The following is a 21,522-nucleotide window of genomic DNA, read 5'->3' as shown; positions in this document are numbered from 1 at the left end:
AAAGATGCATAAAAAGGATGTTGGGATAGAGCTTTCGGCTTTTTGTGATTTAGGTACTTCCAAAACAAATATGTTGCTGTGGCTTTATTTTTAGTAGATACAGATTACATGGTTTTAAAACACAAAAACCATCCCAAAAGAATCCTTGTTCCTTTACCACACTTCTGGAAACTGAGGGAAGATTGACTATATCGCCTATTCCTGGCCTTCCAATGTGGTCAATTTTCTTGGCACAGCAAGTTTTGGATGCTGAAACTAAGAGGTTCAAAAGGCAGATCAGTGAACCTCCAACAGGAAAATCTATTGACGGTTATTAAGCACGAAACCAGTATTCTTGCTCAGGAAGCTGTTGAGCCTCTAATTCTTGAAGGCTGTAGTAGTATAAACTTATACTGCGTCTCATCCTATCCTTAAGCATTCACCTGACTAATCCAGGGAGAAGATTGAACTAAGTGGATCTTTAATCTGACCAACTAAGCCTAGTCTCATTATTTGCTTCTTTGCCAAGCTCTATTCTGAATTTGCAGCCATGACCTTCTTGAATTGAATGGGATTGCCTTTAACAGGAGTGTATTGTCCTGCTTTTTACTTTTGAACTTAATACTTCCACACTTCAGTTTTTGGAAACTTAACTTTATGGAAAATAATGGTGTTTTCAGTAAGATATGCCATTATTGCTTTCTTCAAATGAAATTATTAGGTCATACATTTGGCATGCTGCAGCTGTCTTGGCCATTTTTAAAATCTAAACTGCTGTATTATGTCAATTAAAATGTTCATTTTAGTTCTTTCCTAGAAACAGGACCTTTTATCCAGTTTTGTGATCATCTATTACACAACATTAAAGGAGGACTTCAGTCAAAGTCTTTTATAACATAGTTGCTAGATCTCCTGTTCTTTGTTTTGTTAAAGGCCAGTTAGAATAATACAGTTTTCCCTGCAGAGCATATGCTTTATGTATATGTAAAGCTCAAACTTTCAGGGTTTATAGTGCTGTCAGTGAAGTAAGGATCTTCAAGTCTGATTTGGTAAAAAAGATAAGGTAATTTCAAAACAGGTTCTGTTTTCAGCTTAATAGTTTTAAATTCACTACAAACTTAAGTTCACTTAGATCAGTGGAAACTCAACTTCTCTTAGGCTTCTGAAACACAGATTTGGTTCTTAACTACAGGAAAAAGAGTTGCAGTTTTTTTCAGGATTGTCTTTCTTGGGTGTATACATTGTTATTTCATTTTTGAGAGGAGATATGCCATGAACAGTGTCCCAGTAGAGTGGGTATTTGTCATATTGACTTTTGGGGTGTTCTTGTTAGCTTACTTCTGTGTTCAATCTTTGTCTTTTGAAATAACTTCTTGAGAAGCTCATAGGTTAATATAGGTGCACGTCCATAAATCTCCAGAAATGTGTTCAGTCCGAATGTTTTTTTTTAATGTTGTTAAAATGGGACTTTTGAAAATCTTGTTTGTTTCTTTTTTAAAGAAATTTTTATGTGATGTTTTCCTAAAGCACTCCCAACTGTGCCCAACCTCTTTCACTGTGATCTTGGCACATTTTCTACAGATGACCCAGGTGATGGGGTCATTGCTCTCGTCTTCAGAGTCTCTCCAAAGCCAGTGGAATATCAGACTCCTGAATCTATTTTCCAAGACATGATTAATTTCAGTAAAATCTAAGTCTTAGAGCCAAGGTGCAAGAAAGACTTGGCTTGTATATTACAGCATATGCTTGGTGCAAATCAAGTTCTCAAATCAGCTTCTCAAGTTTACAGTGAAAATGGTCTTCAGCGTTCCAGCAGTCAAAGACAAGATAGTTTAAAAGAAACAAATATAAGTAAGGAAATAATTATTTTTTTGTTGCTAGGGAGATGAATAATATGCAATTAAGGTAGCCCAGCTAAGTAGTATTGAAAAGGTGTGGACAACACATGGAGGGGCAAGTATACATGAAAACAACCCCATGCAAAGCTCAGGTTAAAGTTGTAGGACAATTCTGGTGTTATGCACAAGTGGTGTATGTGATACATCTGTATCAGATGTATTATCAGTTGTGAAACTGGTCCTCCAAATTAACACAGTCTCATCCTAATAAGTTATTTGATATATACACGTGTTTAATTGATTTTTATATATAAATGTTTTAAAACTAGATTGAAGTGCCAAGAGCTCTAATTTATTTGAACCAGGGCTGTACAATAAAAATTGTGCAATTGGATATGCCTGAATATGGTACAGAATCCCATGTTATGGTTTACCTGTTTTATTAAAAACTTTATGATCTGACATAGCATTTTGTCTATATTAAAAGATCTTTGACAATATTCAAAATATGCTTAGTTTGTAGGAGCAAAGTAGCTCAGCAGTGTTTTTTTAATAAATGCTTTATTGTATGCCATCTTTAATGGGACTAATGAAGAAATTATTTTGATGGCTGTATTACTTAGAATTACATGCTAGTGTTAAATTGTATCCTCTGGGTAAGAGAATTAATCTGTGTTACCAGCTTTGTGTTATTTTAGCATTCTCAAAATACAATAGCGTTGTAAATTTAAGCATCCAAAGTAAATCCTCAAATCATTTATGCCTTTGCAGTATTATGTATACATGCGATCAGCAATTGCTTTTGCTCCCCTCCCCCCAACCCTTCCCACCCCCATTTTTTAATGGGATTTGCTGCCTCTCCCAAGTTTCTTGCTCATTCATAGTGAAATTGATCTGCATTAACTAGGCCTAGAAACTGGGGGTGTTGAGTCTAGGCGGCTTATTCAGACTCCATCTATAGGCCCTAGATAAAACACCACAAAGCAGTGTAACTAATCCACTCTGAAGGCAGGTATCTGAAAGTGAATTGCCTTTTGAAGAGTCTGATCCCTTTTCACTGGTGGTACAAAGAATGTATAGAAACTGGTTTGGGATAATCACAGGCACCTGTCTGTTTCTTCAAAGAATGCAGCCTCTAGGTGTAGCAATGTCTTTGTAGCAACACTTCATGCATCTCTTGTTTTTGTGTTACAGTGGTGGTGCTGGGGAGAATTTCGTTTGGGTTTTAGAGGGGGAAGGGTTGAATCACTTCATGCTTCTCTGCATTGTTTTGGTGATCTATAATGTGACTGTAGGGATTCATTCTAGATACTTACAGAGTATCTAATTTTAAAGTAGTTATAGAGTTAAGTCTGAGCCTGGATCAGTAGTAAAATTATATAATCTGTGTAATATTCTGTCATCAGATGCAGTTTGGGTTGAAGTATGAGAAGGAAGGATGCTGGGAAGAAAGGAGAGTGTAAAAGGCCACTAACAGGAAGATTTGAAATAATTCTTTATTTCTTGATTTTAACTGGTGCATTTCCCATTTTTTAGATCACCAGCATTCTGTTTTTCAGAGTTGTTCAGATGTTGTGCATGTTTTATGTAGGAATGCAGTAAAAGCTATACCAACTATTATTCTATCTTTTGTGGAGCTTAGCAATGTTGCTCCCTCCTATTTAAGAATTAATGCCTTTTTTTATTGTGGGGAGGGTTTGCATTTTCATTCATGCTTTGTTTCACAGGTACTTTTTAAAATGTCTTTTCTTAGCTAACTGTGCACCACCGTGCCAAAATGGAGGGATGTGCCTGCGACCTCAGCTTTGTGTGTGTAAACCAGGAACAAAAGGTAATTCCTGTGAGGACACAGTCGTGCAAGACACATCTTCCACTGGAGGCCGGAGCCCTGTTGTTCCCCCATGGCCCATACCCCAGCAGGCCGCCCAGCAGACCTTCTCTCAGAAGGTACAGGTCCCAGCAAAGGTTGGCCCTTTGACTCAGATGGCATTCACTATCAAGCAGAAGCCTCCTGTTGGGTTACCTCAGCAAATGCAACCACAGTAAGTGTTTTCTTTGCTTTTGAAGAAGTCCAGTATGTTGGATTTATAAAGCGTTGTTTCTTGCAAGTGTTTTAAAAAATCATACTTGGAAAGTTTCACATGTTTAATTTTAAAGACCTTTTTGTTTTAACTGTCGAACTTTAGTGGATTTTTAAACTTCTGTTATTTAGGAGCCAGATATCCTTGGCTGAACAGAATATCCCATAATATCTGTCAAATTTTGTTTGCCTTAGAGTGGCAATGCTGTACTAATTTCAGGGGAATTGTTCTTAGTTTACACTAGTGACTTCTTGAGTTTAGCCTAGAACAGTGTCTGGCATGGAATTTCAACACCTTGAGGAGAGTAAGATTTGGTGCTTGTGGTATACTCTGGTTTCTTCTATTTGCATGATATTTTCCTTTTTAAAAGAAGTGTGTATGACTTATTACAGTGGATTATTCTGCTTATTATTGTCTTTGAGGTTCAGGATTGTATCTGACTGTCATAGGTAGCAAGGAAAGGTGCATCTTGTCAGAGTATTTCCTCTGCCTCTTCAGTAGCTGATGAGTTAGACAGTCTTTGATATTGCTTCCATTAGTTTAAATACTTAAAGTGAGTCTAAAAGTTTTCTAACTGTGATGTTTTTATTGATGTGTCTGACCTTCTCTTGTTTCAGGGCTGCATTTGATATGGGGAGGGAGGTGCACAGGAGGGTGTCAATCAAGTCTAATGTGAACAGCTTTACATGTCTACGGCAACTGCTATCCTTTCAGTTTCAGGTGAAGTCAGTGACAAAAAGTGTTTCTGTCCTGCAACAGGTGTTGCTTTTAGAGAGCTGTAGGGAGGGTGCAGTCTGTCTCACTTCTAGCCTCCAAAGCAAGATAATCAGGACTAGGAAATAAACTGGCTTTTTTTTCCTGTGTTCAGAACTGTAAGAATGAACATGGAAGAGTGGTGTGTGATTAGAGTTCTGCACCTGAGGAGTCATATGCTCCTGACAACAAAGTGCATCCTGCTGCTCCTTTCCGAAGCTACATCTGAGAATAGAGAACACTGGACACTGCCAATGTTGTCTTGTAACCTCTTTATCAGTTTTTTTTCCTCCTGACCCTTCCATTTCTTTTTACTGTTGTCCTGGTTCATCTAACTGTGGATCCACAAGCTAAGCTAGATTTGCATGTCTTGTGTAATAGGAAAAGAAGTCTACTTGAGTTCCTTCAGAGTTCTAAACTCTAAACTAGTGTGTTCTTTGCAAAAGGTAGAAGGTGGAGGAGGGTGGGCTTTAGGAACAAATACATCCACAGTCTTGACAGACAGAAATTGCTGCCCAATTTTAATATTTTAGAGTACTCTGAGTTCTGTTTCATTCCTACCAGTGAAGCAAGGGTTATTGAAGTGGTTAATACGAAGGGGAAATTACCAGTAAAATCATAAGGCTTTTTTCTGCTCCTTCCCATCCAGACCAGCAGGGCTGCTAATCCTCATCACCTGGTGTCTTTGCTTATCACCACGAAGTGCAGTACAGCAAAGCAGTACAAAGAGGCCAGACAATTCCTGTCTTATCAGTACTGATTACTGTAGACCGTAGTGTGTCTTTTTTTTCTCCCTCCCTCTGCATGCAAGCATTTTGAAAGAATTTTTCTTTCTGGTGTGATAAAGCCCAGTTGTCCAAATTGGGTAGTAAAATTTACTTAAAATAAAAAGGGTGGGGTGGAGAAGAAGAAGAGAATGTAGTTTGTTCTTTCTTGAAAAAAACAAGCAAACAAAAATAAAAGTCTGTCATCTTTCAAGCACTCTAAAACTGCTCAGAAGGCTTGTGGCAGTCTCTAAAGAAGATTTTTATTTTCCTTTATTCCTGGAATAATGTCCAGGTATAAAGGGTTCCTCTTGTGAAAAAAGAGATGATGGTGAACTGATTTTCTTCAGTACTACTATGATAGTTGCCAGGCTATGATGTCCAAAGTGTTTCTTAAGGGTACCTACAGCATGTCGTGCTTCACCAAAGTCTCTGTACCTGCTTGCATGAGACATCATCCCAAATGCAGAGGAAGCAACTTCAGACTAACAAAACCAGTCATCTGTTATCTAAAGTGCCTCTGCATGCTTCCATATGCATTGTTAACCCAGGTGGGCTTTGTCGTACACGTGACCTTTCTCAGTCTAAGGATTTTCTCCTAACTGTGAAGAGAGCTTTTCAGGTAGATAGAATTTTTGTTCTTTGAGACCACATGAAGATAAATCTGTTTCAGCCAGCTTAATAATGGAGTGGGAAAATGGAAAACTGAGTCTCTGGAGTCATGAGAAAACCAGCCTGCAACCTTGGCAGGAGCCAGGCGTAGGAGCAGGAGATGGAGAGGAAATGGGCTGTTTTACAAACCAAAGTGGTCATATCAAATGCAGCAGAAAGTGGGTGTTTGGATACAGCTGCTGACATGATTGCTAACAGTACTTCTTGTGTATGACTATTAGGACAATTTGCAGGGCTGAAGGATCCTTCTGAGGTTGTCTCCTCTACCACTGGCACAGAGTAAATGGGCTAGTTCCTGCATCAATTCCTCTTTGGATGACTTGTGATCTTGTGTGTTGCATAAGGCTGCCCAGATATTTTTGAAATGGCTTATTCTGTTTCCTGTCCTAGAAAGTGGAGTCATCCATCATCAGTGTGGTTGGTATGCTTACCCTGGACACTGCTGCTATGCAGAGTTGTCAAGGACTAATGAGAGCCAGGGCAGAACCCAACCTGGAACACCTAAATCAGCTCCCAGAGGAGGCTTGCCTCTACAGTGCTTGTTTTGCCATCCTCTGTCAATTTTTTTTCTGTTTTGTATATGAATGCAACTTTTCCAACTTCAGTCATCAAGATATGTTCTTGCATGTTTGCTTAGGATTGTGGTGGCAGTGATATTTAGGGAAGCAGGGAATTCATTTATTTCGTTCCTGATATCTTTTTGAAGAACATGGTGCTGAACAGAAGGAAACCTGGAGGGAGATTAGTTTCCTGGATTCTGTAAGTCTGTCATAGCCCTGGGCTATAACTATTGAATTTTTTACCATTTATCATCAAGGATGATGGTTTGGTAGATGTTGGGAAACAGTCAGGAGAACTTCTTTCCAGTGGCTTGCTGGGGCTGCAGGAGCACAGCTTTTCATGGAAAGCATGACAGTGTGTTTTTAGTTTCAGGGAGGTGTATTTGTATTGTTAAAGTTTGGTTTGATGTAATGCTGCTGTCATGTGTCGGAATGTCTTTCTAGGCATCCAGAACATTTGCTTTTAAAAAGGCTTCTCTATCAGCAAATGTTTCTGATACTAAAACAATTATTTAACAATTTTATACTTGACTGAGACTTTTTAGGCAAGTAGATAAAAGCAACCCACTTAGGTTACAGTGTGTTTGTCTTCTGAAGTAAATACGACATTGTAAATAGCCATTTTCCTTGCAGCGAATGGGAATTGTTTTCATGTGCTTTTTGTTCCTTCCTTCTTTAAAGCTGTGAGAATAGGTTTCAGTAGCTTGATACGGAGAACTGATGTCTGCTGTCAAAATACAGCTGTACCTTTAACTTTGAAAAGAAGAAAAGAGAAGAGAGAATAGGGCTTATTACAGGTTTCAGGTGTAGAAATATGATTTAACAGTATTCTATTTAGAAAAATCCACATGTTTTTGTTTAGTGTTGTAATATTCAAATGACCACTGAACTGGGGGCATTTTCCTCTGTTTCAGATATATTGAAAAGGCTTAATGTTTGTGGATGTCTGCCTTTGCTTTTTGTTTCAGAAATCTTGCTTAATGGTTGATCTTCAGCTCTTTAAAATAATATTAGCCACAACTATTAGCTGGTTTGTATGTCTTGTGTATCAGTATAACTTTTGGTATTGTCTTAACACTTCCTGTCAGTATTGAGAATTTGTCATTAATAGCCTTGTTAAACAGATAACAAAGACACAAAGAACTTCTCTTCAGGGGATTTACTTAGTCTTGGCATTTTGCTAGTGTAGCAGATAACTAGATGGCTTAATCTTCATTAAGATGATGTGGACTGGCCTTAGACAAAGGCAGATGTATTTTCAGAATTGGGGCTGTCTGATTAATTACAAATGCCTCATTGATTTCTCATGTATGAATAGCCTGTTCTGCTTGTGATTTAGGAACCCCAGGAGACACATGCTTTGTCTCTAGTAAACTTTTCTTCAGTGTTAGAGTCTGAATACTTCACTGAGGAGCAGACTTTTTGGTACTGAGAAGCAGTTTCCACTCTACCTAAGCTCCATAAAGGTTACATATGCCATGTACATACAGTGATAAATTTTTCCCAGGAATCTGAAACTGTTGTGTTAAACAATGTGTAATCAGTTGCTAATCTACCCACGACCAGGGAGGCTTATTACTCATGTTGTCTTGTGTTGAAGTTAAGTGTTACTGTTCGTCAGTAGCTGGTGAGAGACAGATCTTTTTCTGTGGGTGTAACTGGTGAAGAGTGTGGGAGAGTTAAAGAAAGCAGGATCTTTTTCCGATGTTATTGTTCAAATATCAATGGAGACTTTGTAACCAGACAGTAGTCTATTAGAGGTACTCTGCAGTAAATCCTTGTTTCCCTCTTTAGCAAATTTCCCCTGAATTATTTCATAGAGCCTGAGAGAGAGGTGGTAGATGACCAGAGGGTGGACTGTTGGGTAATTTGCAGTGTGCAGCATAGTGTTGTTCATGAAGGTGAGTCTGCCAGTGAGCTCAGAAGTTATGTAGGTAATTGAATCACGACAACTGGACTTGAGTTAAGCAACTTCTACAGTATGTGAAGGACCTACTGTTACTTAGAAATTACTTTTTATATGTGATATGTTAGGAAAATAAATACCTCTGGACTAATAGCTTACTGAAGCACCGTTATTATGAAAGAGAATTTCTCCGTGCTTGAAAACAAAGAAGCATTTCTGCTGCTGCGATGTGAAATCTCTGGGACAAATCAGGCATCTGCAATAAACCAGTGTTCATTACAGCCCTGTTTCATTACTAATGCAATCTAGATCTTTAAAACTATCTCCTCCAGACGTGTACAGGGGAAAAAAATCTTTCCTGATAGGCTATATCTATTGCAATAACTTTTTAAGTTTAAAGTGCTCTCTTTAGAACATATAATACAGCTGAGGATGGACTTTATTAAAGCCTCTGTCACCACTGGAGAATATTAAAAGGAATTCTTTGTCAGCTTGGATGCCATGGTGTTTCAGGTTTGTCAGTGATTTTATAAACAGTTTAAAGGAAAAGACAGCTTTAGGATATTCCGTATGCTGGGGTTTTTTTTTTTTCTGTTTTATTAAAAAGACAACTGAAGATGCAATTCTGCATGTTGTGTGTCAGAGTCAGTCTCTTAAAAGGAGATAGACAAGACTAGTGCATACTATTATGTCGTTGGGCAGTAGGTGGCAAGCTTTGCTTTTCCTTCTACTTAGGGTTTATTTTCATGATGCAGAATGCCAGAATTTTTAAAAGTGTGGTTTGAGTTCAGTGGATTATGTCATTTATTGGCAGCATACATTTTTTAAACAGTCTCTTGTGTTCATTGTAGATAATTGTCTTTCTGTTGAATATTGAAGTAAAGCCTCTCTTCAAATGACAGGTGGGCACAAATCAAGAAATGTGAGCTCTGATATGTTCTCTTATGGGCTTCTGTAAGCATATTACTAACACACATTAAACAAATTACATGTAGTCACAGACAATCCTAAATTATTTGGTACCCTCCTGTTCAACCTGTGTTGTGGACAACAGTGCAGATAGGGGTGATGGGGCACAACACCCTCTTTTAACACAACATTTTCTCTTAATAGGGCTTACGTTTCTATCCCTGTAAGTAATAAGTGAAAAGGAAAAATAACAGAATATTTATTTGTCTTTCTTACGATTTGTTGTGTCTCATCCTGGTCTGTGTGTTCACATCCTCCCCTCCATTCCCCCATGGATTGCTAGTCTGGTGTAGCTGTCCTCACAAACTCTGTCTGCTCTGCTGATGTGTAGGGTCAGGCATGGGGACAGTAAAGCAGCAGCAACAAATTGTCTACCTAAAACTAAAGGTGTGTAGAGAGCGCAATGCTTGAGTGCTTGTCCTTAGGAACTTTCTGTTGAGGGTGACTGTTAATACTCCTTCTCTCCTCAGACTTCTTGCCTAGAGCCAATCACCTGGCATCTGCTGAATTAGTGGTCAGCTCTATATCTGTACCCAGGATACTAGGGGCGCAGCATCTCTCCTTCTGTATCTCAGCTGTTGCCTAGCTTACGCATCCTCAGCTATTCTCCAGAACACATTTTTACCCGTTAGCCAAATTAATTCTTTGAGTTTCCTCGTAGCCAGTGAGTTAGAGTTGTTCTTGCTTTGCTATTAAAGTTTTGAAAAAGTTTATTCTGGATTTTAAAAATGGCATCACTCTCATTCTCAGTCACTCCATCCTGCATGCTCTTCATAATTGTTTTGAGGAAGATCAGCTGTCTTGGATATTCTTTATCCCAAGCATCAACATATTAATATAGATAGCTATTCAGTTATGTCATTCTAGAAATTCTAAAAGAGTAATTAACATTTTATTCTTACTATGGAAGGACATTCTGCATGGGTTCTCATTATGCAAACAGAGACTCCCTATGAATTTACATTTTCGCTGCTGAGGCTTTCTGTCCTCACACAATTCCTAAAGAAGGTCAGAGGTGTTTTGGGACTGGTAATGCAATTCTGAGCTGTCAGTTGAGGACATGGTTAGCTTAACTGCTGCAGCACTAAGGATATGTAAAGGATCTTTGACATCAACTATCGATAAGTTGAAACCAGTGTTTTGAGATTCTGATACTGCAGTTATTCTCATTTCTATAGTATTTGGCAGTGCTATTGATGTATGTGTGCTAGAACAAAAACTGGTTCAAAGGTAGTTACTCATCTCTTTGTGCTGCCAGGCACTGAGTCAGCCCTCAAGAACACCTCCATTCATCATTCTAGGGAAATGTAGTCATTGGTCTGCAGGAGCTGAAGTCACTGTTTAGTTGGAATGGTTGGTCTCCCTCAGGACTGGGATCATCTGTGTTGGCAGAGAACATGGAGATGACTGTGGGTTTTTTTTTTAAAACAATATAGAACATGGAGATGACTGTGGGTTTTTTTAAAACAATATCATCAGTCTTGGTGTCCTTTTTAAACACGGTTGGTGCACACTTCAATGCTAGTCCGCAGGCAAACAGATAATTTGTAGTTTCCTGTTTTGGGCTGAGTGTTTTTGCTGTTAATTGGGTTTGTAATAGACCTGAGTCTAAAGACCATGGCCTTACTTAAGTGTGGTGTGAAAGGCAGAAAACCCAGGAATTTGTTACAAAATAGGCTAATCATTTGATAGATCTTGTTAGCTCACAATGGTGTGAGAAATGGGTGGATTGTTGTGGCAAAACTGCCTTTAGAGAAGCCTCTGGTATATTGGTGCACTAAGTCCAGCCTGTTCTAATGACTGGTTTCTAAGACCTTTTGAATGTGAACATTCATGATGTGCTGGTTTGAAAGCAAACCAGTGAGAGACTCCAAGTCAGAAGTACAATTTAATATGAACAACACAGCAAAACAACAACAAATGCAACAGTACAAAAATAACCTGACAGAGTCAGAAAGTAACCTGACACCCTGTCAGTCAGGGTGTTAGTAGTAGTCCGATTAAAATGGTAGCTGCAGTCCTCCTGGAGCAATGGCTTTGCTGGAGCAGTGATCCCGCAGATCTGCTCCTCTCCTGAAGGTCCAGCAGCAGCTCTTGTCCTCTGGGAATCCAGCAGGCAAAAGGCTACCTGTGCTGGTCCAAACCCCGGCTTATATCCCTGTGAGCATGTTTGGCTCCCCACCCCTGGGGTGAGTCACCTCACAATGGGACAAGGTGATAATGGATCACTGGGCGGATGTGTCATGTATGGGTCCTTGGCAGTCCATTAATCAGAGACAGCCCCCTGAGGGAGCCATCAGGGACATGGTGATAAGGATCACTGCCCCACCTTCTTTAACAGCTTGTGGAGACGAAAATAGAATACATACCATTGCAACCCAGGACACATGACTTCTACTACACCTGTTTTGGTTGAAATCTTTGGGGCTGCAAGTATCCACTTCTGTTGAGAGTTCAGCACAGATTCCTTTCAATGTGGACTGAAGCCAGATAGCATCGAGCCATGTCAAGTACTGTTCATGTGCAGTGAACTTGTGCCCACTAGAGAGGCAGAGATATCTTGGAAATAATTTTGTAAATGTAGAGCATCACCATTGCACCAGCATGCAGGGCATTCATGAGATTCATTGCAGTGTCCTACACTGAATTATTGTCGTTCCTGGGATGATGTAGCCTACCTTTGCTTGAACATCTTGTTTTATCGACACTTGAGCTATCATCTAGTTAAGGGAAGATCTCACAAACAGGTGTTATGGGATGTTCAGTGTTTTCATTAGCATCTTTGACATGAAAAGGATTCTCAGAAATAGAATATTTTTGATACAGAGGCTTAAGTTATAGGGAGCCAACAGGAATCTCAAGACAGCCAGAATTTATTCCAGACTGGAGGAGGACGCTGATCTGCATGATGGCAACAGCCAGTTGGCTTATGGTTTTATGTGACTGTGACACCACTTGCCCCAGTAAAGCTTTGGTGCAAGAAAAGTGTGGTCAGTGTTAGCGTACTATCAGGGAAGTTGTTGCCTGGCTGTACTATTGTAAAATTTCCTTTACAAATTGCATTTTAATGTGATGGAAGGATCAACTGAATGTTTGTAGGAGAATCCTCCACCCCTTTCCCTGTCATTCAGTCATGACTCATCTGTGTTAGGAAATCAACACAGCCAGCTTTCATTACAGTGAGAGAGAACAGCTCCATCAAGATTCCAGTCAGTCTCCAAGAGCTTACTGTGTTTGATTCACATTTCTGGGCACTGTGCATGAATTCTAACAGTCTGTACAAAACCCTCATGTTCTACATCAATAGTAAGGCAAGTTAAAGTCCATCTTGTTCTGGTGGTTTCTTTTCATTGGAAGTCACTATATTCTTTCTCTCTCTTGGGTTCTGTTGTGCCCAGAGTACTAAATAATAGACAGCTAGAATCTTAGTTAACTTCTACAAGTTTTGTATGAGAATTGTCTGGTCTAATGACTTGTTGACGTTACCTGTCTGTTCTGTGACCTTTTCTGCCCTTCAATGTGAAACAGATCCTGAGAATCCCTCACAGATAAAGGCATAGGAACCTTTCTAGGCTCCTTTGTGAGCTTAGACGGGAAGAATTAATTGGGATTGTATCTTTGGTCGTCTTTTCTGTGTGCATTCTTTTAAGAGATTTCTTAATTGGGTCTAAAGATTTTTGGACAGCTTTTCTGTTCATTAACTTTTTTAAACTAGCTTCCTTTTTATGTTCATTATTCTCTTTTGAAATTATGAACTGCTGAATCTTTGGCTTTTGTTCCTGCTTCAAGGATCTTAACTGTGTTTTGCTCCCTCTTGTAGTGTCTCTTCAGTGGTAACATTTGAATTGGATCCTGTACATAGGTTAGGCCAAAACAAGATTTTATTCTATTCTTCTGCATGCCTCATGAGCTGATCCCTGAAGGTGATGTTACTTGCATCTAAAAATTTTGATTTAGTGTTGTGCTGTTGCTTGGGGGGGTAACTGAAATTTCATGCTTCCATTGTTTCTGGACTTCATGGCTTCAGTGATACGATAGCTGTCACCATCTTAGGCAGCTAGTAATACAGTCCTAATGCTGTGTTTCCAATACTTTGTATTGAAATTACAGATCACAGAGATGCTCTGTTAGTGATTGGTATGGTTGATTTGCTCTCCAACAAGAGGCTACTCTTTGAGAAGTGGCCTCACTCTTCACTAGGTGATCTGTTTCAAATCCAGGATATTCCATTAATTTTTCCCAGTCCTCCCATTAGTTTTACTTTCCTTAGGTAGGAATGATTGCTTCTGGGTAAGTCTGGTCATTCTTTCTCAGTTCTATTTCTTGAACTTATAATGCTTCATTTAGAAGCACAGATCCTTCTGATACAAATTCTTGCTTTGTTCTTTACTTGAGTGTGCCGACTTCACTAAAAGTTGTGACTGCATACTTTTCTTTCCTAGTTTCTGATTTAAATTTCTCCTATGATACTTCTCAGTTCTATCAAGATTTAAATTGAGTTGTGTCTTCCATAAATCTTTCTTTGTTTCCATTTCTGACAACACTTAAGTACTTTGTACCGATTTCTGAGCCATGCACTGAAACTGTTGACTTCTCTGTACAAACATGGTGCCAGAGTGTTAGGAAAAAGTGTCTAGTTTTAGAGCATAAGACAAGTACTCTGTCATTTGGCACTTTCACATAATCCCAGAATGGTTTGATTTGGAAGGGACCTTTAAAAAGAATCTCTCATTCCAATCCCACTGTCATGAACAGGGAACCATCCACTAGACCAGGTTGCTCAAAGCCCCATGTGAGCTGTCTTTGAACTTGTTCAGGGATGGGACAGCCACAGCTTCTTTGGGCAACATGTCCAATGCCTCACTACTCTCATTGTAAAAAGTTCTTCTTTATGTCCCTCTCTCAGTTGCAAACTATTGCTCCCTGTCCTTTCAATACCTAAGGTCATGAAAACACATTAAAAGTAAATGCCTCTATATAATATACATTATTCTAAAATATTTTATAACATGGTGTGTTATAAATGTTAAGAATTAGTCTGAAGGTGTGGTATAGGAAACAGTCAACCAAGATCTAAACTTAACAGGCTGTAGGCAGTAATCCTGTCTTTATATCAGTTTCCTAATCATAAAGTTTACAATCTTAATACATTTACATTCTTTTGAAAAAAACCTCACTGTGATTCCACACACAGACTCACACCCCCTACCCAGAATGCTGCTCAGCTACTTCCTGAACCACACTCTCTGATCACCTTGTAGCAAAGTTAATTACGCCAAGCTTACTTTGGTAATCTTCAGTGATCACCTCTGGACAGCAATATCTGCTTCTAGAGCCCATTTAGCTTTATGTACTTTTTAAAGTACTTTTAGAATGTGACAGTTTTGGGGAGCATAAAGTTAGACTTACCTTTGTATGGTTTTTTTTGTATGCTGGGAGAGCTCTTTCCTTAGACCATTTTGAATTTTATAGTCTATATGTGCTTCTGGAAAAGGTAGCAAACAGATGTAAAACCTGTTCAATTGAGGAATACTCTGATCTTATTTACTACTTTGATATGGATTCTGTTCTGGTTTCTGCATTGTGGACAAGGATGATTGTAGAATTTATGCTGCTGTCAAATTAATAGTGACAGTGAAGCAGAAGGACACATACGTTTATACACTGGAGCAAAAGCTCTGGTGTCTCTCTTGCGTCCTGCTCTGGAACCTTGAAGCTCTGAAGTAGAGGACAACTGCTGGTCACCACAGTGCCAGCTGTGCCTCCTTACTTCCGTGAAGGGCTTTTGTTGTTATATAATGCCTGCTTGAGTATTCCAGCTGTTGCACACATGCAGGTCCTTACCAAGAAGCCAGCCTCCCCTCAGTCCCCCTTTTGTTCTTCCAGTGGCTTATAGCAGCTTTTCACTGCAGAGTATGCTGCATCCTGAAGTATTTTTGTTCTGTTGCACCCTGGAGGGCTGTATCTATAACTTTTTTTTTGATGGTCTATTTAGAAATCCAAATCCAATGATTTCCTAAATTGGATTGTCTTTTGATGTGCTTCTGGAAGAGATATTAGAAATAAATGTAACCCACAGCCGTGCACTTGGAACATTTCTAATGGGAATTCAGGTGATGAAGGCTAAAGAGAATGAGATTGTAAAAGGAAAAGAAGGTGTATAAATTCAGTGATTTTATTTCCTTTTTTTTTTCATTTCCCCCCTCCTTTCGTCCCATTCATTGCCAATTTCCATTATTACTGAAAGAGTAGAGGAGAACTGGTAATTCTATGTGCAGTGCTCCTTGTAAAGGAGATCATTTTGGGGTGATTCCAGAGTAATCAGTCTGTCAGTCCTTTCTGTAACAGCCGGTCTGCTTGAAGGGATAGCATTTCACGCCTCTTTCAGGTTCCCATTGGAGAAGGGAGGCACAACTGAGGTTGAGGCAGGTGAGCAGGTTTTGTTTCTGGCTGCTTCAGTTGATCAGAGTCTCAAAGGAAAAGGACATACTTTTTTTTCCTATGGTCTTCCTGACATTTTTGCCTTCAGACACTTAACAGATCTTTGGAGAGCTGCTTTGTGTGACTGTTGCCATTTCTTCCTGAGTGCTGTGCTGTTACTGCTCTTAACTCGACCTTCATGTGGAGTCCTTCAACCAAGTGAGAGTAAAGTACAGGACTTGCTCTTATGGATGTAGTTTTTCCTGAAATGTTTGCATGCTTTATAGCAAAACTCCTTTTTGAGTTGTCATAGGGGTTAATCTTCAGCCTACTGTATTCCCTGGTGAAATATGTAGTTAAAGTGTAACTGTGTAATCAGTCTACAGTTTTTGTAATGAGTACATTAACTTTATCCAAGGCTAAGATCTAGCAAGGCCATCTGAGTTGCTCTGTACAGGACAGCAGCATGTTGTCATGTGTTGTCATGTAGCATGACCTGCAGCTGCTTTTTCTACATGACGCATAGTTAATTCATACCAGGGTGAGATGTTATAAATGCTGTCTGCTTAACTGATATTTACTTGTGCTGTGTTGTCATTGTTGAAACTGAAAAAAATGCTTATGAAAATGACCCTTTGGGAGCACTGGTGACAAATTTTCACTCTGGGGAGTTTGTTACTCTCTTGGAGTTGCTCCTCTTGCATTCCTACTGCTTGTAGCAGGCATGTGGCCTGTATGATCCTTGCACTGCAATTTCTGCATTGCTGGGCATCTTGAGGTGTTTCACATGGCAAGATTGGAATCCTGGTTGAGGTAGCTAAGTCTTATACTCTATTGCTACTAATAATATTATGAAAAAGGTAAGTGTATTATACTGATTGTTTGTATTTTAACACTACCTATTTGTCTTTTTTAAAAGTTTGAAACAGCAGCTGCTGTTGGTTATTGTACTTTTTGTAAATGCTTTCAAGTAGCTTTTTCTGGGAACAGCCATTTTAAAGTTATGCATAGTAAACAAGGTCATTCTAAGAAACGATAGAGCTTGCAATTGTTTAAAAAGTAGCTATGGAAACTAGATGATTCTCAATATAAGCATTGTTTGCTTTCTTTGGCTGTGGTCCCTTCTTGAACATGTCATGCTTCATGGGCACTCCACAACATTTCCGATTAATTTAATTTTCTGTAAATGGGCAAAATATTCATCTTCATTAAGATATGTTAGAGTCTTCAAATGTAAGACTGCTGTTTGCTTAGCTTTCTCTGTTTGTTTTTTAAGTAATGCAATCATAAATAGAATCTTTTTTCTCTTCCAAGGTGGAAATACCTGGTTAAAGAAAGCTTCCTTCTTGAAACAAGACCTAGAGTGCTATGTTTTGTCTTTAGTCTTTCAAGACAAAAGATTTGTCTCATTGTATGTTACAAAACATGTGCTGAAGGCTACAAGAGTTGTGTACATAGAGTTGCAGATATTAGCAGGCATAACTTTGTTAGACTACCCTATAGACAGTGCTTCTCTAACAGAAAAGGTTGAACATTACCAGTTTACTTAGATCATGGCATTTTAAAAAAATTCTTGAATGGTCTGCATTTTTATCTTTAAAGAGAAAAGAGAGGGGGGATTTTTCTAGCCTAAAAGAATGAAACTGAAGAGGCAATAAAAGCTGGTCATTGCCACACATTTCTTTCTATTAAGTCTGTGGTGGCTGTACTGTTGTAGATACAAAATCCTGTGGGGAGGTTTATTAAATGTTTATCTTTCTACAAGTACAGTTCAAAGCCAGAGTTCCTTTTAGATGCTGAAAGGGATAGATCATAAGCTCTGTGCATATTAGTTGTCAAGTTTCTTGACATGTTGAACTCTACTGAGTTTGAGCCTCTTGATTATATTCATGAAGTTCTAAGATACCAGTGACTCACATCAGAAGATGTTGTTATTCTGATTCAACAGCCTCCAGGTACACAGAGTATAATGCAGTTACAGTAGTTGAAAACACTTTGAAAACTTTCCTAAATGTAGAGGAAACAGTATGCATGTGTTCTTAAAACCTTTAGATTTTTGATGTGGTTGTGCTTGCTAGAAAAGTTTGCTTTGTAAACTTTTAACATGCTTGGCATAAGCATCCAGAACTACTTTTTCAGCTGTACTCAAACACATGCTATGAGGAACCATAGCTGGTTTTTGACTGGGTTTTTGTAACTCAGGTGAATAGTATTAAATCAAGTTAAACTACAAATTAGTGATGGTTGCCTGAAAATATATCATTTTAGTGGTCAAACATTACAGAGTATCAAAGAAGTAGTATATGCTTCTATGGTAAGAATCAAATGTCAGCTTTTCTGTTCCTTCCTGCCTCTCTTCTTCCCATCCCACCTATGTTATTGGGGGAAAAACCAAACCAAAATGGAAAAAACCCAATATCCTGTCTAGTTTAAATCAATTGTAATTGTTTTCTAAATTGTTTTTGAATTTAGTAAGATGAAATTATTGCAGTTTGCATGCAGTTCCCTGGGTCAGCTTGATACAGAATGTTTTGGTGTTCATAGGAGCTGTAGTTACAAACTCAAATGATCAGTAGGTAGGAAAAGTAGCTATGGCTGGAAGTGCAACCCAAATTTTACCCCCTGATATGTTTTTTCAAAATATTTTTATTTTTATAATTGTTTATCATTTCATATTTAATAATAAAGCACTCAGAACTGTGAAACTGCAGAGCCTCATGCAGTACAGAACAGCACTAAGAACCACAGCTGCCCATGCCATAAGCTGCAGAACAGAGAACGCAAAAAAAATTGAAGGGTACATTGGAAATCAAAATGTTCTTGGCATCCAGCTGATACATTTTAGAAGGAAATTGCTGCATGCCCTGTACTTTGAAACTGGATTATTTTTTTCAGGGCTTTCTGGGGTTTATCTTGACTTCTGTCAAGGAAGATACTTGGGACATTTCTTGGCTAAGTGCTAAGTGCATTTGTGACGCATCAAGAGTTCAGCTGAGCTAAAAAAAGCTTCTCTTTTAGAACAAGTATGCACAGGAGATATTATATTGGTGTAACTAGATTGTTTTAACTGTGAAAACAAGCCTCTACTAAAGCAGCCTCTACCTCCATGTATGTAGAAGTCTGTCTATGAAAAAAAGCTTCTTCTAAGCTAAGAAGAACCAGGCTGTAAGGAATATAAAAGATCAGCCAGTCAGCTGTGCTTGTGACCATCCTAGGCCAAATAACATAGTCATACTGTGGTTCTTGTGTGGGACTTTTTGCCTTTTTTTTTTTTCCCCTCCCAACCTTGTGTCTCATTCCCAGCCCCAGTTTGTTCAGCCATGAGGTTAATATTGACACAAGAGGATCATCACCTGCCTATTAATAGTATCAATAGAGTCACCTATCATTATCCTGAGCAGGGGTAATTGGGCAATCCATCTGTGTGGGTAGGACGCTCCTCGTATCTCCTTATTGCTGAAGGGAAGCGGAGTCTTACACCAATCCAATTTTGTGTCTCCCCTGAAAGACAGGCTGCAGATTTAGAAAGAACCTTTGGATGATTCAGCCGTTTCTCACATAAGAACAGGAGCCAATCTCAAGATGGCAAAGTGCCTGGTCTGCAAGTACCAAGGAGAGGTTGCAGGACTTTTGCATCTTCTAGTCAGTTGAAAGGGCAGAACCAGGCCCTTCATCACTCAGACCTTTTGTCTGTGGGTATATGTAGTGGAGGTTAGTGTGTGTGCTGGTTTGAGCTGGAGTAGAGTTAACTTTCTTCATAGAGGCTAGTATGAGGCTATGTTTGGGTTTTGTGCAGAACACAGAGTTGATAATGCAGAGATGTTTTTGTTATTGCTGAGCGGAGCTTGCACGGAGTCAAGGCCTCTGCTGCTTTCTGTACTGCCACGCTGGCAAGGAAGTTGGGGATGCATGGGAGATTGGGAGGAGACACAGCTGGGACAGGTGACCCAAACTGACCAAAGGGATATTCCATACCATATGACATCATGCTCAGTATATAAGGTGGGAGGAAGAAGGAGGAAGGGGGGACATCTGGAGTGATGGCGTTTGTCTTCCCAAGGAACTGTTACACGTGATGGGCCCTGCTCTCCTGGAGATGGCTAAATACCTCCTGTCTTCGGGAAGCAGTGAATGAATTCCTTGTTTTGCTTTGCTTGTGTGTGCAGCTTTTGCTTTCTCTATTAAACCGTCTTTATCTCAACCCATGAGTTTTTGTAGCTTTTACCCTTCTAATTCGCTCCCCCATCCCATGGGTGGGGGAGTGTGTGAGCGGCTGTGTGGTTCTTGGCTGCTGCTGGGGTTAAACCACGACAGTGTGTTTGCTCTTCTCATCTACATGATCAGCCAAGAGGATGTAGTCCAAAATAGTTTTAAAAGAACAGGAGATGAGTAGTGACTACTCCATCTTTTATTCTTTGTTCAAAAATAGTGTGTCAAGCCCAGGGGTTCCAAAGAGCTATGCCTTTTTGTTGTTGAATGGTGTGTAAGGGTATGTACCTATGGTATTTATTGCTGGAGTTCCTAAATATAGCACTAGGCAGTGAGTCCTGCCAAAGAACTCAAAAAGTGTCAAGAAATACCAGGCAATTACAGGAACATTTAAGTGCTGGAAACAGGAAGAAAGTGCTCAGCATCATCATGATTCAAGGTAGCGAAGTGACCTGGAAATATGTAATGCCCATTTCATGGTAGTGTCCAGAGCTTTCTGAAATCCTTGTTGATTTACTGAGGTAGAGGTGAATTTGCCTCATGTAGTACCATGGGCCTAAATGAGAAATACCAGGCAATTACAGGAACATTTAAGTGCTGGAAACAGGAAGAAAGTGCTCAGCATCATCATGATTCAAGGTAGCGAAGTGACCTGGAAATATGTAATGCCCATTTCATGGTAGTGTCCAGAGCTTTCTGAAATCCTTGTTGATTTACTGAGGTAGAGGTGAATTTGCCTCATGTAGTACCATGGGCCTAAATGTGAGCCTCAATCTCTTTGGCTGAATGCCAGTTTCCAAAAGTTCAATGGAACAAGTTCTGCCAGGCTGCGGAGGATGTAATTCACAAACCACCTGGCACCACAGAATAGGATGTTTCCCAAATACAGGCTTCTTTCAGTGGTCCTGAGGTGGTACTGTTTTACTTGTATCCCTACCATGACAAATTAAGATGACTCTTTTAGTAACAGAGTAATTTTCTTTTTTTTCTTCTGTAGAGCCCAAAGCCACATGTAGAATGGATTTTCAGTTCTGTTGAGATCATATTTTAAGTTTCAAAAATTCTTTAATAAAACTCATTCTTGTAGAGGGGAATTAAATTTAAACTTGTGTTTTCATTAAGTTAATAAACCTAGACATAGCAGGTACTGTTTAAAATTACACCATAGACCGATGAGTTTGTAGATGTGAATTGTGCATCTCAATTCCTTCTTTGTGGAAGGGGCGTTAAGTGATTGCTTTTTTATTTTATTCCCTGCCCCTTCTCCCCCAAAAAATGACGACCATGAATGGTATGCCATGAAAACATATTTTAAAATAAAACCCCAACTTGTGTACTTTCAGTTTTTAAATCTATTTTTTCTATGTTGTT

General features: G+C 39.2%; 1 protein-coding gene across 1 annotated transcript in view; it reads left to right on the top strand.

Annotated features, from left to right (window-relative positions):
• Positions 1-3,578: 3,578 nt before the first annotated feature.
• Positions 3,579-21,522, top strand: part of LTBP1 (latent transforming growth factor beta binding protein 1) — a 175,356-nt gene continuing 157,412 nt past the window's right edge. Inside the window, exon 1 of the mRNA XM_009075762.1 lies at positions 3,579-3,859. Within this exon, the coding sequence (XP_009074010.1) occupies positions 3,603-3,859 (257 nt within the window). The 5' untranslated portion in view covers positions 3,579-3,602. The remainder of the gene's footprint in view (positions 3,860-21,522) is intronic.

This window comes from Acanthisitta chloris, unplaced genomic scaffold (genome assembly GCF_000695815.1).
Source record: "Acanthisitta chloris isolate BGI_N310 unplaced genomic scaffold, ASM69581v1 scaffold12995, whole genome shotgun sequence".
Taxonomy (NCBI): domain Eukaryota; kingdom Metazoa; phylum Chordata; class Aves; order Passeriformes; family Acanthisittidae; genus Acanthisitta; species Acanthisitta chloris.
The sequence above is the reverse complement of the archived record's forward strand: the minus strand, read 5'-3'. Positions and strand labels throughout refer to the sequence as shown.